We start from the raw sequence: 22,808 nt of genomic DNA, 5'->3' as shown, positions 1-22,808 counted from the left end.
GGGGGGGGTGTAGAACAGAGAAGAGGTAAAGGATCAGAGACTGAGAGAGAGTGAGGAAGAGGGAGCTGTAGAGCTAGGGGAGAAGAGAGTGACAGGTAATTTAATGATAACGACTCAACAGCTTAGCAAACCTTTTTTCTTATCCAAAGTCACTTAAACAGCTTACAACCCTGGTAATGTGACATCAAGAGCTCATGCCAGTGCACACTCTGGCATCATTTTAATACTGAACCAGGATGTGCTCCACCTGACCTCTAGTTGACAGAGGAATGACACGGCTGTGCTTTCTGACTGTCAAATGCTGTCTGTTGGACTGAAGATAGATGAAAGTAGCTGCCAGACTGGACAATCCACTAAATCTGTTCCAGTCCAAACTAATTACATCCTTTCGTGATCGAGACTGGTGCACACGTTTGTGCATGTGCATGTGTGCTAATGAGCAGGAGAGTGTTAGACAGGAGAAATGTACTGATTATAACCACGTGTGAACCATTTTCCGGCCTTTTTCTACATTTTTACCACCCTCCTCATCCTCTTACCTTCCTGGGGTGTCTCCGTTTTGATCAAAATAAATATCCTCTCCTGAGACTCCTTTGAAAGACGTCTTTAGTAGGTAGTCCAGCAGCTTGCTGCCATCGATAGGGTCCATGGCCTCACAGAGCCCCGTCTGCCCTGGGCACACCTCTTTGTGCATATCATGGAGGCCATGAGCCATGGCATAGATGGCATTGATGACAAAGCCCATTTTACTATCCTGAACATAGTTTTCATGCAGACTCTCATTTCCTGTTAGAGAGGAAAAAAGGGCATTAAAAGGATGAAAGAATTTTGAGTTACATTTGAAGAAAACTTTCTTGATTTGTGCTGTTTTGTGCTCTTAAAGTGCAGTTAGACTGTAAGAATAAAATATATATTAAAAAAAACAGTTGTTTTCCACAATGCATGATGAAATTTAAACCAGACATGAAGAATGTATTGCAAAACAGAATATATTAGCATACAAGGAATTCACAACCTGATGTCCAGAGGCTCAATAGGAAACAAATGTGGAGAACAACCAATGTCTGGGAAAATCCCAAGACTGCAGACGCCATGTTGTACTTCAATGTCAGCCTTCTAAAGGCACTGTCCCACGGTCAAATGTCAATGTTTTGGATGGTGGGAAATTTTTAAGAAAAAGAGACTTTTTTCTTACAGACTTGTGTGATATTTCTTCCTATGTTTAAGACTGAATTTCCATTTCTCTTTGCCTCCTTAGACAGTGCATTTAAAATATTGATATTCATTGTCTTTGACATCAACATGCACACAGAAAAGAAAAGGTGCGATCTCAATACAGCAACATTTTTTTCGGGTGTTCAGCGGTTTGGGGGAACAGTGTGTGCTGGGTGAGCCATTCCTTTGTGCAGTTTCTCAAAGTGTGAGGCCATTTTCTTTTTATTTCTCATACAATATAAACAAGCCGAGTGCTCCAGAGTTTGACTGATGCAATCCTGACTCTGGCCAAGAGCCTGTTACTGCTGGAATCAAGACATCTTACCATTTGACGAAATTGCAGTTTTAAGACATTACAGACAGTGTTGTGTTAAAGAAAACATCAGTCAAACTCTTCCTGTCTTGGATGGGTCAAATGCTTACAGAATGCAGGTGCAGTTCTGATAAAAAGTTATCACCATGGTAGAGGCTAGAAAAATGCACTTACCACCTTGAAGGTCTTTGGAATAAAAGAGGTATATAAAAGTGTGATACAGAGAAAGTAATAAAGCAGACTATGACTGTGCTGCACTGAGACAGTCATAAAAACCACTAATTGATTTTATTTATCATTTGATTAAAAGCATGCTGAGCAATTCCCTTTAATTTTGATTGCATTGTTCATTTGATTACTTTTTTGGTTTTGATTGGATGTATTGTGAGTCATTCTGAATTGTGATTTAAATGCTATTAACAAGTCAAGAACACAATTTACCATGATCACCTTTTGAGAGCAAAGGAAGGGAAACACAGAAAGAAATACATGGTTTGTTATTATTTATGAGTTTTTCACACAGATTTAACCCTCAAATCAGGCAGATGAAAGAATAGAGGACGATGCATGAGAGCAATCCTTCAGAAATAAACAACAAAAATATACAATTCTCTGTAGTCACCCACCAGAGCAGATTTTCTTGTAGTTCTTGTTCTCCTGTGGGTGGCCTGGCAGGCGGCACTGGAAACGGTATTGCCAGAACTCAGAGAACCAGGGGTTCCTGGTGTTGGAGTCCAGACGCAGCTTCAGGTAGTAGTCATCAAAAGTCTTGACCACCTCTGATTGCAGCTTCATGGTGATTCCTCCCTCTGCTTCCTGCTCATAACCCTCCACAACCTCATAACGGTCTGCCCATCCATCACTGACGGAGCGAGAGAGAAAGAAGTTGCTATAATATAACGATTGCATGGGGAACAGTAAAACATTATGAAAAAGATTTGAATAAGAATAAAACATTATCATTATTTAGAGTGAGAGGTAGTGCTAGACGATACGATGATACCGCTGATTCAGATTGACGTGCCCATAAAACTGTTCTCAAGAGCAGCATCATTGACACTACAGTCATTTAATTTCACACAACATAAACAAAACAGGTTCCACTAATGCAGCTTTACTGCAAGGATAGATTTTCTATTTCATTCATGACTTTCTTAGGGGGACAGGGCAGTATGCAGTGTATGTATAAACAAATCTTCAAACTAAACTGAGTATACTGAATCACCATAATCGCATCATCGTGTGCGTAGCTTTTAGCAGTGGAGCTCACACCTCACTGGTGACTAAGGGACCCACTGTCAGCTTTATTAAAAGACTACAAAACCCACAGAAACAATCATGATGTGATGACTGTATTGCAAATAGTCACCTGATGAGCTATTAACGTTAAGTACAGTGCTCGCATGGGTCTAATTTTGTACTGAACTGCAAGTAACAGCTTGTACCAGCAATCAGCGTAACTGCTGTATGAATGGTGATCGCTGATCGAAAAAATTTTAACAAACTCCACTGCCAGTGACTATGAATCTTTGAACTAAACTGAACTGAAATAATTCATCCATTTGGACGTACAGAGCAGCAACATGCAGTAAAAGGCAATACTGAAGTGAAACAGATGTGGGCTGAATCCCATTGTCTCTGTTCAGTTGGAGACTAATAGGAAAGCTCCTATAAAACCAAAGGAAATGTAATGAGAGAACAACATCAGTGCACAAGCCCAAACCCTCGGTCATGTGTTGTTTTCATTTCAATAATGAGCTTCCACTATGAGTATAGGTAGTCTACTGCCTCTACTCTTGTACGCTCTTAAATTAGTGGGGCAGCACTGGTGAGAAGGCTTATCTCAAGACCACTGCAGCAATCCTCAATTTGAGAGGATGCAAATCTCAACAATAGTGCCTCAACCGTAATTGTAGGCTTTAGTCCCTTCAGCTCGCTTGTTTGTTTGCCTGTGTAACCGTCTGTGCGAGAATTTCTACCCTACCAAGCTAATTTTGACACGCAGCTGGCAAGTGGGCTCCAACCACCAGTGAAGGAGACACTGAAAAACAAATTAACAGATAAACAGCACCACTCTGAGCTCTGCTCTATCTCTAAATCCCACCAAGTGTGGGTTCATGGCTGTATTTTATTCTATGTCTCTTTCATCTTGGCTCCGGGCTACTGCCTTGAAATACCTGCACTATTGACAGCTACGCACCAATTAGGTATAACTCCCCATGGAACCAATTACCTGACACACATGGGATGTTCTGGGTGATGGATAAGGACGTGTGTGCGTATGTGTGCAGGTCAAATTTTCTGACCTTTATGTCTACAATTACTGTCAGTCAACAAATTTGTGAGAATGTAAGGAGGAAACTATAAAACCAATGTGTTTAATTCTTTCTCAGGCTAAAAGACATATGGATTCCTACATATTTTGGGCAGCAGGACACTGCCAGTATAAAAAGTATCCTGAAAACAGAGCCAAGAAGTTGTTAAAGTGTCTCCAACTGACCGTAACACCTGTCTCTTTGATCATGTTCTCCCTACCAGCAAAAATGTCTAAAGGTAAGAAAACTTCCCCACTCTGCCTCAAAAATATACTGTACTCAGTGACAGTATGACAGGCCATATACAGATTTGGAGTAGGAAATTTAATGGAGCACCATAACCAAAAATGCATTACTCCATCCCTGCATACTTTCTGACCAACCTGTTGTATCTGTGATTAATAAAGATGTAAATTTTTAAAAACAGGTCTTTGTAATTTCCTAAAACAGCTGGGCCCTGTAGTTCTAAGCTAATGTTCCTAAAACAAGAGCAAATAGTGCATTTGTTGGGGGAACTATTTTCAGCCGTGGATAAATATACACATTATTTACAGCACCAGAATGATGCATGAGGGACTGACACAAAATAAACTACAGTGCAATGGTTGCATCACTGGTGTGTTATTAATACCTTTTGGACAACAATGTCACTGAGGAATAACCTATGTCAGGCTTCAGCTATAGGCAATACTTGATAGTAGGAGCAAGTCATCATTACATTTGGTCTTTTCATGAGATTTGAAGGCAATAAGAAATGTATGTAATATTGTCAGCCTTACACTTTAAAAATGTCAATAAAAATAAGCCCAATTCAGTGTTTTCACGTATTGTCATGTATATATTTACATATGTAGTCAGTGGGTGGAGGATGTTCATTTTTTGGAGGGAAACCCCACAACTGGCATTCCTCTACTGCCACCCGTGCAAATTCAAAAATGGTAAGCAAACCTATTCTTCTTTGATAGATTTGGCTTTAAATTATTCCTATCCTTGCAAATTTTGACTTCTTCCTCTATTGTTCCTAACACCATCAGAGCCAGCTGGATATGTTTTGGCCAGTGGGATGCGGCTAAGAGAATACATCCTTGCATCTTTGCACAAACGCATAGGATTTCATACCAATGTGCAGATTACAGTATACAGAATACAGTAAATGCAGAAAAATGTGCTTAGTCTAATTGATGTTAAAAATGTGTAGGCTAAGACCCATTAAACTATCCATGAATACGCAACCTGTGTGGAACAAATACTGTTAAAGAAAGGAACAGTGTTGGGTAATGGTGAGAGGACAAAATTACAGCAGTATGGCCTAACAACAACCTATTCTTTGGATAAGGGTATCCCCGTTTGCTGTATTTTTGCTGTATATGAAAAAAAAAACGATTTAACTGTCATCATCATAATTGAGTTAAGAGTCAGAAACACGTGAAGTTCATTAGTTCTAGTCACATTTCCTTCATTCACTCCAAGTGAATACTGTCTCTGTCCCTCCCTCTCTCTTTCAGTGCATGCAATACAGACACACACACACAGACACACACACACCACTTTATAGATTTGTGTGTTTACCATAAACACACCTTACCTGACACGGTAACTGCATTTAATATGGTCAATTCAATACAATTCAGTGTTTAACATATTTGTTCTAACAGAAGAGTGGAAAACAGATTGGTTTTTAGATAAATAGAGAGAGAGAGAGGGGAGAAGGGCTGTTCAACACTCTACATGAATAATGCACAAGCCATTGAAGACATGCTTGACTGTTTCTCACAGTGGAGTTTGTGATGAAGTAAAATGACATTCTCTCTTCTCGCTCTCCTCTCTCAGGATCGTGCTGTCTCTGGCAGAACTCCAAACAGCTCATCAAAACTCTCGGGCCATCAGAGAGACGCCTAATGGGACGAAATCTGATTTAATGTCACCTCAATGTTCCGCGGCTTCACGCTGCATACTGGAAGGCCCATTATTACATAACCTCAGTCAGATCTACCGAAGGAACACCTGTTTAAGCAGATTAAGGAGTCAATGCTATTCAAGTATGTTATTAGTTTTGTAGTAAGACAGACAGGCAGTAGGTCTGAGATATAAACAGAGCATACCTGATAGGATTACAGTGTTTTATTTTAACATTAAAATTAGTTTGAACTTTTAACCTGAGATACACACTGAATACTAGTTACTTTTGCCAACAACTCCAAAATAAGGAAATGTCAGGTAATGAGTAGACAAGTAGGTCATTTTTTATTTGCCAGTGCCTTACAAAATGACACATTCGACCATTACAAAAGATATTCATATGAGCTTATTCTGCTCTGCCTCCTCTGTGGTTAAAGTTAAGGCAGCAAAAAACATGAAAATTTGTTTTCATGTTAAAAGAAACAACTTTGGCTGTGGTTGCATGTCCCAAAAAAAGAAAACGTGGATTATTTGAAGCATTTGAACAAGCCGCTGATGCTGCTCTTCGCCTGCTGAGGACTTTCTCTGTAGACTCTCAAACACTCATTTAATCATTCAACAAGTCAAAGGAAGCATTATGTTATTTATTTACTGGTAAATAACATGACGGCCAGTTGACATACCATGAGTCAGACCTGTGAATGCATCATATGCACATCCACAGACAGGGCCACAATCACACACACACACACATTTATTTGGACCGAGGCTGAGCTTGACTGTGTAAACTTTATTTAATTCAAAATATATTTAATGAATCATTTAAGTCAGTATTTAGCTCGTCAAGTAAAGTCAGCAGCATGCTATTCCTTTAATACCACATGCTTAGTAACAGGACGTGTGTATTTGGATGATTTACTGGGACTTGATGATGTGTGCCATTGTTTAGAGAAGCACAGCAAGCCAACAGCTGGATAATTTATAGAGTACTATACAACAGCGAAGACTGAGAGCTCCCGCGACTCTCCTGGATGATCTAGTTCCAGTTTGATAGCACATTTGTATATTTATGAAGCCATGAATTAATTGGCAGGGCAGAGATTTAATCACATGCGCTGTTTCCCCTGGAGGATGAATGGGAAGAGTTACTTTAAAAAGAGGAAGGGGAGGATAGGGGAGTCAAGAGTTTCCTAATTGCTCTATGCAAGTGTTGAAATAAAAGTTGAGGTTGTTAATGGAAAAACTTTTAATCTGTGTGTCACTCACAGACCACAAGAATGTCAACTGATCTAATTAAGAGAACTACATTATTCCTAAAAGTAAACTCATGCTTTAAGTCTTTGATCTTAATGTAACACACACACACACACACACACACACACACCACACACCAACACAACACACACACACACACACACAGTTTCTTACTTACATTTCAATTTCTGATTATTTTCCAGTAATTGTTAGCAGCAATATGGGCATAATTGGCCTCTTTCAAAGTTATATTATCATTATTAATGCATTAAAGTGTAACAAAGTGAATATAATATATTTTTCAAGCTAACCCAGGCTATTTGAAAGTGAAGAAATATTTGATGTGAAAAATGTTTAAAACTTAATGTTTCAAGAAAACATTTCTGTTACTAAATGGATTCTGTGAGAATTGTGAAGGTGTAAATATGGCAGCTAATCCCAGAACAGTAGTCCAACTAAGCAGTGAAATCTGGCAGCAACTATTGGCTTACAACAGCCTCAAAACCAGGAAACAGGCGACAACAACAAACCTTTACTCAAGTAGCTTTTACTTTACAAAAGCATCATGAACTCTTGCATAAAGTGTATTGGTGACAACCAAACTTTACATACATTGCTTGAACCAGAAGGAGTTACAAATAAGTATGAAGCTCATTTTGATATGTTGACTGACTATGACTGACTATAATATCACTTTTATGTATACTATTTCTACCATTTTATATTCTGTTTGATCTATAACAATACATCCTAAATAACAGTACTTAAGTAAACGCATTAAGCCATTTGTCACAACTTCTTTCTTTAACTTCACACAACAGGAGCTCATAGGGGTCATTTTTGTTTGCATTACATTTATCTCTATGCTGATCCCCTATCATTCTTAATTAATTCCAAACTGCTCTCCTCAGCTGAACATTAACGCTCCAAAACTCTCCCTCCCCCTCTCTGCCTTTACATTTCTCTCTCTCTCCTCTCCCATTCTCCTCTATTTCTCATATTTCTGTGACTCTTTGGAGCTAAAACAGGAGTGGTGGTGGTGGCTTGTTAGCCAGCTGGACTCTCTTGAGGTGACACAGAGGACCCCGGGTGAGCTGGGGAGCCTTTAAAAGCCCATCCAAGCTGCTTTTACTTATTCATCATGCCCCAGTTTGAGTTGGGAGATCAGTCTCCTCTACATTGACAGGGAACACTGCTGGGAGAAAATCCTTCATGCGTTTTACTGCCAAGGGACGTCAATACGCTACTAAACCCCATGAAAGATTCTCTGAATCAAATATCAGCAGTGGCAGCGACTGATGGATGACAAGATCTTATTATCAGTTGGTCAATTTAATGTAAAATCATTACATAAGGTTACAACACTGCTGCTCAAGGACTCATATATTTTTTTAAATGCCTCCGTGTTTCTTTTGGTTTCTTATTATTGCAATGATAACAACTACAAGATCCATTTTAAAGTTTCACTCAAAAGAAGAAAATAATATTCACTGATATCCAATTTCTATTTTAATTATTGATAAATATGCCTTCAGAGTAATCAGGTAGTAAAAATGTGTTCCTAAAATGTTATAAAATAGAAAATAATGAAGAATGAAAAGGAGTGGTATTTCACACAGTGAATTTAGCAAGCTCTCAAAAATGAAATAATGGAACATTTTGTACTAGAAGATCTTTATCAGGCAGATGTCCATGTGAAAAAAAAACTGGATATACAGCCGACAGACATGACAGCTCTGTTGACAATTGCAAGATCAAATGATACAAAATAACAGCTGATGTTCCAAAATGATTTACTATGCACATTAAAAAACACAGTAGCAGGACTGCACAATATAGTATTGTAGCCCCTTTATTGCTTTTTTATATTATTGCAATAACATGCTTTTTAATGAGACGTAATGACGTATTGCAAACTATCTGAGGTTTCAGTCTGACTGTAATTTCAGCGTGAGTCCTTTGCCTTTGTATGCTGCTGTATCCATCTGGGTACAGTACACTATCCTTTATCACATTATATAACATTACTAGGACCACAAGATGAGAGACATCAAAACAGAATGCAAGAAATATTCAGAGGCTGAGAATGTTTGAGATATTTGCATGAAAAAGGACAAAAATAATGTATCGATTATCAACATTATTGCTGATAAATTTTTTAGCACCATGCTATTGTTGCAGATCCTTACAGACTGTTTGTGGTTCAAATTTCTTGCGCCTTCATTCACTATTGTCTTTTGTGGATACATTCCTACTCTTTGGTCAAATGTTAGCTGTCTGTACAAGAAAGCATTTCAGCTTCTGCGAATCAGGATGTGACAACTATGTCCACATGCAAAGCCAGTGTGCTATTTTTGATCCCTCCAATGTCATTCACCCATCCCCTCGCACAAGGGAACACAAGGCATCAATTGGAAAGAGAGAGATGTCCTTGACAATGTGTGGCTGCTTTCAATTAACATCAGAGGCGTGTTATAAATATTCAGATACAGCTCATTGTGCTCCATTTCTCAGTAGAACACAAACAGATGCAATCACGAATCCTGACTCAACTTGAATATACTCTCCACTAGCATGTGCGCGAGTAATGCAAGCAGGGCTCTATTACTGAATGAACATAGACAGTGTGTCTTTATCTTATAATTACAATCTTTGTTGCTGTTGTTGCTGGGAGGAATTTTTCAGATGTCAGCCATATTTTCCAAGAAGGGACTATTGTGTTTGGAGCCCTGCTGACAGACTGAATGACAGATCTGCAGTGAGACGATCACACCAACTCTGTCATGAGCCCAAACGAAATCTCCATGGCGACTGTAGCACAAGCAGCACACAGAGCCTTTTATTCCAGTGGTACAGTAAATGCTGTCCTGCTAACAAAAATGATATTAATCCTGATTCATGCATGACGTGTCCCCGTAAACTCTTACATGTAGAGTTCTTCGCACAGGGTCAAAAGGGCAGCCCATCCACCACCCGCTCTCTGAATCTATACATTCATTGCTAATGTAACAGTCGCTATTGGTCTCCAACCGGAAGCCTAACAATGCTTCTGCAAAGTGAGCTTAGCGTAAGGGTGCAGCACGTTGTCAGGCGTGGCGATCATGCCACATACATCTCAAGGAGAATTATAGATGCTTGTCATTTTAGGCTAAGCAGTCCTGAAATAAAAGCAAGTAAAGCAATCATCCCTTCTTTTTATTTAAGTGGAAACAGTATTTATCTTCATCATCATTTTCTGCAGTCTTAAATTTCCTTGATCTTGTTATCCAAACAATTTTCATGAATCTGAATATATTTTAAAACATTTGATTCAGAAGAATTTTTGAAGGATAGATTACTCCAAAGCATAGCAACAAAAAATCAGTTTTAACCCCTTGTACATCCACAATTCTGGATGAGAAAGATACTAATTTATTTTGGCGCTGGTGCCGGTGCTGTTGCCAGAGATGAGGTCTCTTTTTGCTCATGCCCTGCTATTTACCAAATTACTCGCAAGAAGAAGTCAATAGGCAGAATTCCACATCCTCCGCGCTTCTCCTTCCTGAGATGGGTAGGAGATGAAAGCCTTAGAGATGACAGGAAAAAGGCAGTTAAATGTGTCGCACCACAACTCCTCTTTCTCTCTCTCTCTCTCTCTCTCTCTCTCTCTGGCTCCCTAAACGTTTCATTTATTCAAGCTCAGAGCAAAACCTGAGTCCCGTTGTTGCAGAAAATCAAACAGGACAGCCAAATGCAGAAATGCATGTGACACACACAATATGGGTTCACAGCTTTCCTTGCACCTCAGCGCAGTCTCAAAAGACACAGTCATACCCTGCTAATGACTTGTGCCAAGACATTACAGAGGCAGAACATCTGCATTCCTGTCTCAGTGTCCATTTTGTCAGGAATCAAAATTAAAACAAAAACCAAACAATCAAGCATTCAAAATGAGACCCAGACCAAAACTGGTGTGCGTAAGACTGAGGCAGAAACGAGTGTTACATGTGGAAAAGCAGCTTATGTAAATGATGTTTAGTAATAACAGCATTCAAGCAGCATTAGAGGGAGAAAATGAACGCTGCTAATTGCAAGTGAGCAAGCAGGCGGGCAAATGGGTAGGTGGGTTCACTCCATGCTGCCATTCAGAAACTAGGCGCGGTGCTGGGAAACAGGCAGAGAAGCCATGACAACACGATGACACTGTACAGTAGATGTATATCTAGCGTTCAAAGCTGTAAAAAATGATTTCATGGCAATTTCTTTATGGAAGTAGGTGGAAATTCAGTCAGGATTCAGAGATTTACTGTAATACTTGTAACACTTTAACTGCGAGAGAGTTTAATGGCGTTCGCCTCAGAGAAAACCTTAGTTAAAAACACATGCTCGCTGCCAGATATGTTCAGTTGTGTCAGCTCAAAGACATGTTCTATCACGCTATGAAGAATGTGAAAATCCAGTTTATGAATCATTGAAACTTCTTATTTCATTGGTCTTTGAAAAATATCTAACATGGCTCTCTCTGCTGCAGCAGTAATGGTGTGTGTCACCCTCACTTTTCCGAGTTAGCATGACCTTGGGGCCTTTAAGAATTGGTGGACACTTTTCTGTGGCATTTTTGCAGAAAATTGTCTTGAGTATTTCCTTCAAAAGGTCACAGCTGCAATTCACAACCGAAACGATTGGCAAATTTTTTTTGTTTTGCAAGCAGTCGCGTTTGGTGTCACATTTGTGAGGTCACAAATGTCAGAGAAGCCACATTTTCAGATGTACTGATGATTGCAGCTGTTGATCCTCTTATGGCTCAAGAAAGAATACAGGTATCTGCATGTATCCCCTGTTTTTATTTCAGAACCAGCACTGACACAGTGATTCCTCATTGTTAAACCATGAATGTGCAAGGTGAGGCAGATAGCTATTTTGGGAAGTGTGCCCAAATTCTAAATTCTTCCTGTTCAGAATAGGTATGCTATGCATTAAATTGTTGGCAAATTAGGAGAGAGAAAACTTCTTTGTGCCAACAGATCAGATAGCTGGTACATTTCATTCTGTCAAGTGTCCCTGTTAAGTAATTGGTTATACAGTTATAAAACGCAAATATATTGGTTTTATAAGCATGTTTCTTTGTAAATAAACTCAAGTACCTGAAAGACTATATATATATATTAAAATTATTCTGGTGATAAAGTAAAGGATTTTGACAAACATAATCTATAAATGGAGCAACATCGACAAAAAGACTTGGTTGCAAGCACTGGCCGAAGCACACTGACAGCAACATGGTGGTGGTGGTGGATCTGTAATAATATGGGAAGCCATCTCCTGGGAATCATTGTGTGTACAGCTCTCTGTTGTCAAATAACAGGCAAGGAATCTGTGGCCATTTCACAGCATCAAGTGCACTCTAGTGTATGTAGCACACAGTGTTCCCTTATGTTCCCTCACAGTGATAAATAAATTTAAGAGTGGTTTGAACACTAAGATAAATTCAAACAACTTCCTGGTCTCCCCAATGTAGCTTAAATAACTCCCCTCTACCAGTTTTGTGGCTGCACTCATAATGTGTATTACGTTCATCTGTAGCTTTCGCTTGCTCTGGGATGGACATAAAAATTATTCCTCCCTATGGTGAGACTGATTTCTGAGGTATGTCCCAAATTCTTCCACTGAAAAGCTATACCAACTTCAAAGAGGCTTTGAGAAAAAATGTTGAGGCTTGATGTGCTAATTCAATTTGTCATGCCAACTATCACATGCTGAATTTGGTCTTTGATAGTTTATGAAAGGTAAAGCAAAACTTTGAAAATACATTTTAAGGCTGATGTTTTCTGCAAGGCTTATGAAAGGAACGTTGAATTTGAGCAGGTTTCATCCATCGCATGCAACAGATGTTGCACACTGTCGCCGATTAAACAAGGTAAGGGTGATATTATTATGATAATTAGTGACGTTGAAGCCGAAGAACAACAGGCTCCAATTACATATGATGATTACAAAAATGACTCAGATAACCTTTTTTTCTGATCTGCTACCACTATGGTTAAGATTTGGCTACTTTGTAACAGTTTTTTATTGCTCACTTGACAGTACAACAAGCTTTAAACACACCACTGACATATTTATTGACATACTTTACATTATTTATGCATCCAGCGGATACAGAGCAACATTAGCATGCATTTGAGGTTGTGTTTCTGGTCCAATATTCTCTCTCTGTTTCCTTTTTGCTCTCTACCAATTCCAGAGGGAAATATTTGGCTCTTTAGACTCTAGCTTTTTCGCTCAAAACAACTGTTGCTGGAAATGAGGTTGCTTCATAACTAACATAACCTTTCACATTACACATAGTCATTTTATCCAATGTTAATAGAAAAATATTCAACAGTGCAGCTTTAAGATCAACAAAGTGTGCTTCAAAGTCACATGCTTTATTGACCCATATATCCACCCCACACTCCCCCTTGTGAACTACATTGCACTATTTCTACTGTACCTCAGAATCTTGTCCAGTTAACATAAACACAGATTAAATTCCAAGCGAGATCCTGTCATTTTTCCTGTGAGCATTGTTTTGTTTTATGAACATCACATCCTTTAACTTATCTACAAGCATTCACCAGATCAGTGATGATAAACAAACACCCTCTACTTCAAACCATACTCTCGTATCTCCTCCCTTTCTCCCGCTGTCTCACTCTTTCTTTTTACACTCTCATGGTGGGGTCTCCACCTTAATCTGTGGACAGACCAGCAGGACTCCACAACCAAAGTCTACACCCACCTATCTTCAACCAACCTACTGCAGAACTGACTGACTCTCCTCATCTTTCACCAACCAGCTTCCTGCTCAGTCATACAATAATTTCTGTTTTTAAAAATGAAGCAAGGTTATATCAATACATTTCCTGTGCTTCCTGCTTCTGTCTACGCAGAGTGCATTTCTCATCTCAAAGAATCATTTCGAAATGTGCTTGAACAAAACAAGAATGTTGATGTCTTGATTGGAATGAAGTGGATAATCTATGTCGGGAACGTGTGTCTGTATTTTGCGCCAGGGTGTACGCATGGAATAAATGTTGTCTCTTTATGTGTGTGCGTGTGCAGTCGTGGAGTAATGGAAGCGGCTGATTGGCAAAACCATGATTGACATCACACAGAGCGAGAAAGGAACGAGCCCCTCTGACTGACAATAGCACAGCAGAGTGGGTGTTGAAGTGATGCAGAGTAGAGTCTGCAGGTCAGGGATAAAGTGGGTCGAGCACGCTGCCACACCTGGCTCTTGTCTGAAGAGCAGGTTAGTCGAGCGGCAAAAACAAAGCTCTCTGAATCAAAACTCTCTGCATGTCTACTTGTAGTTTATGTAGCCACTGCTGTGTAGAGCTTTTGCCTGCCTCTGTGGTGTTCTATGATCATCTCCACATGAGATGTGGTGGAAAAACCACAATACTGCCAAATCTTATGCAGTTCTGTTTGTGTGAGCCAAGTGCATTAAAATGGGGGAGATACAAAAGGTCAAGGAGATGTATAAGGCAATAACCGTCTCACCGCCTCATTGATTTTGATGGAACCTTCTGCAAAAACCTTGTTATCTTTACAAAGTCCCTCCAGGATGTTGCAATCACAACAATTCAACCAATCCTTAGGAATACTGTGTAACCGTTCAATTTTGTCCAATCACCACAGATTTGATCACTGTAGTTTCCCACGAGTTACGCCAATGATAGCAGTCCCCGGCATTCAACCATATGTCACCAAACAACAAGTGCCAAGGGACTGAATTATACTGACTATGATGACTTAGTGCTATAATTAACACACTAATAGCATTGTAATAGTGTACAGTATTGTGAGCTAGCAGACTGTGATGAGGTGTGATGCATTTTGGTGTGGTGCTTTGACATTTAAATTATTACGCTAAGTGTGATGATGGGAATGCTGAAGAAGATATTTGGACTGATAATGTTCTCCATACATTTGTTTGTTCTGGCATCATTTTAGTCATTAGTTGGTGATTTTAAAGATGCATGTGCTTACGTCTTTCAGGGTAAATCATTAATCTTTATCAGTTTGTAGTGTGATGAAACATTTAGCTTGAATTTAGACTTAGTCAGTTGGCTTTTGTGATTTGTTGTGATATAAGAAAGTACACTGAAATCGTGAAATTGTAAAGCTACAAAGTAAGTGATGTATTTTTTGTTTAAAAGCAACAAGAATTATGTTTTTGCCATTAAATATGAATGTGTTTCACAATCAAATTTCAATATGCAAGCAAGAGGCAGCACTAGTTAATTGTTTAAACCTGTTTACTGGTTTTTCATTCTGGTGCAGTGGAAACTAGCTGTAAACATAACACTGACATTATTCGGCAGACGCAGAGAACATTAGCATTCATTTGTTTCTGGACACCCAATGAACTCCACTATAGTTACTAACTATATCTGCTGTTTGATGCTGTGCAGATAGTATGCAGTGGGTTTTTAGAGCTTTTTCACTGAAAACAGCTGCCTCCTGCATCTGCAAACAATGCTGATGAGAGCAGTGAGGGTGAACCAGAACAGTAAAAGTTGCAGGCCATAAACCCAAAACAGTTAGCTGGAAGACATTAAAAAGCTTGGTAGAGCAGAGAGGAACAGCAGAGTTGGGTTCATCACTAAAAGTGAACCTTTTCGCAAACATGCAGCCATTTCATGCATTATTAATATAAAAAATATTGATTATAGCACCTTAAATGTCAAAAAGACTTCAGTTGCAAATTTTGAACTTTTGTCCACTGTGCCATTTTGTAAGTAATAAAAGAGAGACTGCAAGTGTGTTAGATGTTCAATGTAAAAATGACAGATTGACTGCACTCTTCCTCTGTCACTTTGTGTCATTCAACCATTGTATTTGTGTGTCTTACATCCTTCCAACTCTCACACAAACGCTTTATACAAGAGGATTCTTTAGAAGTGAAAACACAAATCAAGAAAACAAGCTCCCCTTTGTTGAGCTAATACCTGTTTGCCAGCTTCATTCACTTGTCCACTACATGCCAGGAAACACACACATTGCTTGGCATCTGTGTTGGCCTAGACTTACTCTATCATTTTTACAAAGTCTGTCTCTCTATATCCTTCTCCCTATCTCCCTCTCTGACCCAGAAGCATTTCTTCTGCCCATGGAGACTTCCACAAAAGCTAAAAAAAGACCCACTTTCCCATCTCCTATGGAGGCAAGAGAAAGGTAGAGATATGGGAATGAATGCAACCCGAGAGTGTCATTATGATGGATAATTTAAAAGGCATGTTCTGCATCTGAAAAGCCTTCCCTTGCCAAGAAGTTAAATATGCACGTATGCATTGAATATAACACATACAACATAAACACGGGCTGTTAAGAGCAGCACTTGCCTTCTCTACATTTCTACCACAGGGAGATATTACAGGAAATAGGAAATGCTTCTTCAAGGATAATGGCAATGACAAGAAACAAATCCCTCAGTGCCTGCCAATAGAAGGGTGTCTATTACACAGGAGAATTTTAGGTACGTGTGTACGTGGCAAAAAGGTGCTGTACTTCACATGAATTAGATACTGTTGCTGTGTAGTCAATTTTATGTTTTTCTGTGTTTTTTATTTTTCTTACTGTCAACAAATCTTAAAAAGACCAAAACCGACACTGTGTTAATCTGTATCTCAATGCTCTCCCACTTCTCCTCATTTTTGTGGTTCTCAGCTTGTTTCATACTGAAGTTGCCCAAAATATATAGTTTCTTTCTCTAGGCTGGTAATTTCCTGGGAACTGTAGTTTTTAGCAAATGTTACTCAAACAGGTGTAAATAGCACATTTCTTGGGGACTTTTTTTTTTACAGCATCTGGACACTGTATGTAGAATGAACTCAAAATAAACTTCATTACCATGTTCATGGTGATGAAGTAACATGGCTCATTGATGTGTTTTTATTAGTTTTTGTACAGCATTAGAGATCTTATGTTACAGAGGAATAAGCTAAACAAGGCTTTGGCTACACATGCAACACTTCTTAGTAGGTTTTGGTCTTTTTATGGGACTGACAAACTGGGCATGACATTACACCCCTTCAAGATATTTGTAATACAACTACAAAAGAGACAGACATCAGAAACTTGTTTGACAATGTATTGACAATCAGAGAAATTTCATTAAACTTAATTAAATTAATTATGAACATCTTTAATATACAGAACATCTTCTGTGTATTGTAAATATGTCTCCAGATTGTGCATTGTCAATTCTTCAAAATGGTAGCATCTACCAAGGGCCCAACAAAAACCTGCACGAGTCATCATCACAAAATTACTTCTCGCATGCAATTGACATTGGAACCTGATTTTACCCTTTTTTATGTAATAAGGTACACATCCTAACCTTTGGACATTCAGAGTACTGCAAGCTAAAATGTGAACAATTCAATATGCACAAACACAATAAAGATGGAAGTGACTGTCCTGTATTTTGTCCCTCAGGCTCTTCCTGTTAGAAGATGATGGCTCTGAATTTGAGCTGCACTCATGCAGTGTTCAGCAAATCTCCAACGAATACTGCAAAGCTAGGCTACAAGCCTCTGCCATCCGTAGCTGTCTTATTAATGTCCTCTTCCTGTTACATATGGCTGACAACCACCCTACAACAGACCAATGCCAGAAACCTCCTCCCTCTCTGAAATGATGGGGCAAAGATATTGCATGAATGAACTGAAAAGTAGCATCAAGGTTGCTGTGGCTTTTACTGACAAGTGTGAATGTTCCCCGAGGGCTATTTCATGGTGTAATGTGCTGTTGTAAAAGTGTGTGAGACGACTCTACTTGCCCTTTTCTAATGACTAAGATTACAGCTACAGTCAGTCACTGTCACTCAACACTGACTAACAGACAGAGAAAGAGAGGAAGAGAATATCTAGAGAGAAAGTGTAATCACAAAAAGAGAGATTCATATGGATTCGATATGGTCTTCGTGTGGTCAAATATATGTGTGTGTTTCTTATTGATTGCTAAATGCAAAATAACTACCATTGCCTTGAAAAACAACATCCCAAAAGGAAGAGAATGGGCTGGAGGCATTGTTTCCCTCTCTAGTTTTGTGTCTGTGACAGAAATACCAATTATTCATTGCTGGAGAACATTTCTATTCAGTGCTATTGGTATGTGGTCTAATTCTTCTTGGTTGCCTTGGTGACATGCACATCAGGAAGACAACGCAGCATCTCGCAGTGTTCCAGCCTGTTAACTGATTTCCTGCCATCCAGAGAGAGGCTCTCAACTGTGAATCAAAAGGTAATAATAAAATAAAAACAGATCCATACCTGCCAATGAGTAGAAACTCCCCAAACACGCCCAGTCTCCTCATGGCCATCAGGAGACCTCGGACAGTCATGCCCTCGCAGAAACACACCACTACGCGAGCTTTGGGAAGACGTTCGCGTAGTTTCCTCAAAAGGCGATCGTAGTGCTTCTCCCCCGCGTTACTGTAGATCTTGTCCGAGTGGGCAATGCATAAGCCTTCCTGGGAGGCCAGCTCCTTGAAAGCCTCCATGCCACTCTCCCCATAGTTTCCTAAAGGTGATAGAAAATAGACTGTTATTAAATACTGAGAACTCAGCCGGACAGGATTCTCTCCTTATTGGAATTAAACAATAAAACAATTTCCTTCTGCAATGTATTTTCAATGTCTGGTAATCCCATTTCTTAGATTAGCCTTTGTGGATACTGATAATGCATTGGCTGTGAGCTGAAGACATGGAGCATTGTTCTCTCATTGTAAGTGACATGATAAATGTTTCAGTGATGGTAAAGCATTACATGCCTTGTTACTTGAAAAAACACACTGACATTATTAAACAGCGCGAGAAATTGCTTTCAGCCATACATTCCTAATAACATCACTGATGGACAATCAATGTTATGCTTAAAGCGCACCCCTCAGCCATTACTCAGTGTGTGAAGTCCAGACTGATCTGAAGCGCTGAGCCGCTGATGAGTGTCAGAGTTTACTGGCAACTGATTGCAATCAAAGCCAGAAGGGGGTGAAGATGGCTATTCTTGTCTAACTGCACACCATCCCAATCAAGAGCCCTGCAAATCTGTTTGAGTCTAAATCTTCTATTTCCATTCGGACTGCAGTGCCTGACTAATGTGTCACGATCTGGATTGTGAAAGCCCCACGGCTCTTTAGCACGAGAGGCTGGATTACACAGACAATCCAATCACTTGTGCATGCTTGAACATGTGTCTGTGAGCGTGTGTGTTTGGATGTGCATGTTGTCAAAAGGAAATTAACAGTGCCAATCCGTAAAAATCTGGAAACATTTGTTGTGCAATTGCCTTGGTAAAAGGCCAGGTTCCTGAGGGCCTCTGAGCAACCTTCCCCTTATATTGGTGATGAAGAATGGACACTCTGTCTGCGAATGGCTTGGCTCCATAGAGCAAGGAGGACAGCAGCTGAAATAGGCATCACAGTAATGCATTTACACTGGCACACAATGGGCCCATGTGTTGGTTTTCCAATAGTCCTTTGATGATATTTTCAGTTGCCTCATTTCATTCTCCCACTGCTAAATGGAAATAATGATATCCAATTATTTTACTCTTTCCATCTAGGCTGTGAGACAGGTGGGTGGTGGTGCATTAGTTGACAGCCCATTTGACAATGACCACCAAAAAAAAACTGCTTTGAGTATTCCTACCAGACTGATGATAATCGGCACAGGTAATTTATGCAATTTCACAGCCCTTGCTGTTGCTACGGGAACAAGCTGCATTTATAACTTGTATAAGGTGGTGGAGAGGGAAAACTCATAAACTTAAGCCAGTTGTGACCATCATTTCAGAGATAACTAAAGATAGTGAAGTGGATTTACATATGACTCTTCAAAAGGTCAGGGTAAAGGCTGCATCAGACAAATTATGATGTGAAAGCTCTATATATATTTACTATGGCTCCAAACTTCTCAGCTGTTGTCTCTGACAAAACTGAACTTATAGTCAGTTTCAGGATTTATATTCACGAAATGTCTGTATGTAAAAAAATAAAAATAATAATAAACCAGTTTTGACTTGAATTTATTTTTTTGGAAAGTATCCTATTTTTAACGCTCACTGTAGCCTGTTGGGTAAATGATGTTGCCTGCAATCAAATCCATCCTTCCCCTGACTGGTCTTTCATTACTCTTAAATTATGACTTCAGCCCCAAGAGGATCCTCTTGTAGGTATGTTGAAGGTCAGACAGCTGACGCCACCTAGTTATTCCTCCAGGTACTACAGCTCCCTAACTCCCTCTCTTCATCTATCTGATAGCAACCTGTGACAAACCCCCTCTCCAACACACGACTATAATAGGACTTTCCAAAGATGTTTTACACTCCCTGTGAGTCCACAGCTCCTCAGGGGGGATCCTGGGTAATGTAGCCTGTCAGTCATAATTTGGGTGCACATCACTGACTGTGTTTCACTAAGACTTTAATGAAAAGCTACGGCCATAATTCACTTCTCAGTAATTACTCTGTCTACCCAACCCCAATCTCCCTTTTACCTCCTGTCTCCACCATAATACACAGTTGTGCTGTTCGGATGAACAAATTACCAAAAGAGTTCTCAAAAAGAAAGCCCATCATGGTATGAAATCCTCAAAACTATTATCGCCAGGGTTTCTGAGGAGATAAGACGTTTAATTGTTATGTATCTGATGAAACAGTGATGCCATTTTTCATCATCCTCCTGACCTAACCATGGAATTCATTTAACATTTCCAAATTAACACCTAAATTGTTAATGCTAAAAGGGTCCCTCATGTGTTTGCCTAGATACTGACTTTTAAAACTTGCTGTGGCGACTCTGATAGCACAGACAAAAACCTCCAGCTTTGTTTTCACACCCTAAAACATATTATAACAAAGTGCCAGGAGGAAGGAGCAGCAGTACATATATTTCTCAAAGAAACAAAAGGAGAGACGACCCAATGTTTACATACACTCTACAGTCCCTAGTGCAGGTTAGTCAGTAACTGCACACACACAGCCGTAGGATGATGCACAGGATGTGTGGGAAGATGTTTGAAGTAATGTCCACACAACCCTAAACTCCAGACAACAGCATATAAATCGTAATGAAGATACACCTACAAATGCATATGTGCGGATGGAACTACCTGCTCTAAAAAAAGCCTCAGAGTGAAAGTCTAAGTTGCTCTTAAAGGCAAAGATGGAACCTGGAAAGTTGCACTCAAAGACTAATAACATAAAATTGTGAAAGTGCAACTGTTTATGGATGGAGCCCCCAAAATCTCATATTTAGTTGGTCTCTGCATTGGAGGAAATTATTTAATAAGCCAGTGGATTCACATAAATGTGTTATTATTTCTTCAGGCTCCTCAATATATTTCAGCTTTAAATCTCTCCATCCAATGCCCAGAATCTCTATTATCTCTTGAAAAATAGACTTTTAAATATTTTCAGAATGAATTATCACAGCAAATATGTGTTTCTCTCTCAGAAAGTGTATCAATGGGAACATTGGGGACAGTGGGTAATTACAAACACCATAATGAACGATGAGGTCACTATACACCAACTACCAGAGAGCGGTTAGAGAGGTGAATGACGGGATCTCACCCTCAGTGTGCACTGCAGACACATAGGTCCAGTTGTACCGCTTGACAATGTCCAATATGGCCCGGGCCTGGAGGGTGTCTGAGGGCACGACCCTCAGGAAGTACTTGAACAGAGTCTTGTCACTCAGGTCGATGCTGGTGGCAGAGTAGGCGATCTGCGGGATGTTGAAGAGCTGCAGGAGGTTCTGCACCTGAATGGCCACAGAGCTGGATCCCGGTCCGATCACTCCGGCGATGGGCTTCTTGGAGGGTGGAGGCTGGTGGGACGGGGTGCCGTCAATGCACCATTTGGACCCGTCCTTATCATCCCGGATGGAGATGAGAGAGTCCCGGATGAACTCTATGCTCTGCTCCAGGGCCACAGAGGAGTGCCAGCAGGAGTCCCGGATCTCACAGCCCAGGCTGATGTTGGGGAGCAGGTTAGGGTCGGCGTTGATCCGGTCCAACGTGTGGAACATGGCCTCCACCCTTTGGATGCCGTACTGCTCACGGACGTCCCCGCACTTCCGCTCTGCCACTTTCTCCGCGGACGGCTGGTGGTGGACGGAGAAGAGCGCGCCGATGATCACGTCTCCGTCCATGCGAGCCACGGAGCGGGACACGGCGCGAGGGACCGCCGACCGCTCATAGATGCTGCTGCTGTGGGAGAGCACGAGGACGCGGAAGAAAAACGCGTGGAGACACAGGAGAGCGAAGAGACCCATCTTTACGCGTGCCATGTTGTGCCACATCGCGTGAGCCGTGCCAACTGTGCAGGCATACTATCCGCTGTCGGTCAATACATCCACGTTTATCCCAGCGACCACGATCTGTGAGCACGACACCCGGGGCATATCCGCGCACACCTGCAGAAGAAATAAAGACACGCTGCTGTGACATGTAGGCTGGGAGAAACCAGGCCAGATGTGCTGAGGGTTTTGTAGAGACAGTCGACTAAGCACGCATGCTCCTTCTCATCAACGCCCTGATTTACACCCCTGCCGCTGCAACAGTCCCCCGTGCCTCTCTTATATTATCGAGGTGCCTTTGAGCAAGGCACACCTGACTGATCAGTGGGCAGTGGTAGCAGCACAGGATTGCACTCCACTGGGGATTTTGCCCAAACCGTGCAGGTGGCTGGCTCTCTGAAGGAAGCAGCCAGGTACTTTTAACATGTCTCTCTCTAAAATACTGGTGTGTTTCAGTACAATCAGTCAGCACTGTGCGCGC

The 22,808-nt window shown here is 40.4% G+C and overlaps 1 protein-coding gene across 1 annotated transcript in view; it reads right to left on the bottom strand.

The window, feature by feature from the left end:
• The window catches only part of grm1a (glutamate receptor, metabotropic 1a), a 29,782-nt gene extending 7,248 nt beyond the window's left edge, over positions 1-22,534 (bottom strand). The window contains exons 1-4 of the mRNA XM_035679167.1: positions 21,601-22,534; positions 18,297-18,546; positions 2,155-2,390; positions 540-786 (exon numbers count right to left, since the gene is read on the bottom strand). Of these exons, the coding sequence (XP_035535060.1) occupies positions 540-786; positions 2,155-2,390; positions 18,297-18,546; positions 21,601-22,330 (1,463 nt within the window). The 5' untranslated portion in view covers positions 22,331-22,534. The remainder of the gene's footprint in view (positions 1-539; positions 787-2,154; positions 2,391-18,296; positions 18,547-21,600) is intronic.
• Positions 22,535-22,808: the final 274 nt, after the last annotated feature.

This window comes from Morone saxatilis, unplaced genomic scaffold (assembly GCF_004916995.1).
Source record: "Morone saxatilis isolate NCDOM2014 unplaced genomic scaffold, NCSU_SB_2.0 Contig7, whole genome shotgun sequence".
NCBI classification, from domain to species: domain Eukaryota; kingdom Metazoa; phylum Chordata; class Actinopteri; family Moronidae; genus Morone; species Morone saxatilis.
Note: the sequence above shows the minus strand (reverse complement) of the source record. Positions and strands in the feature narration are given on the sequence as shown.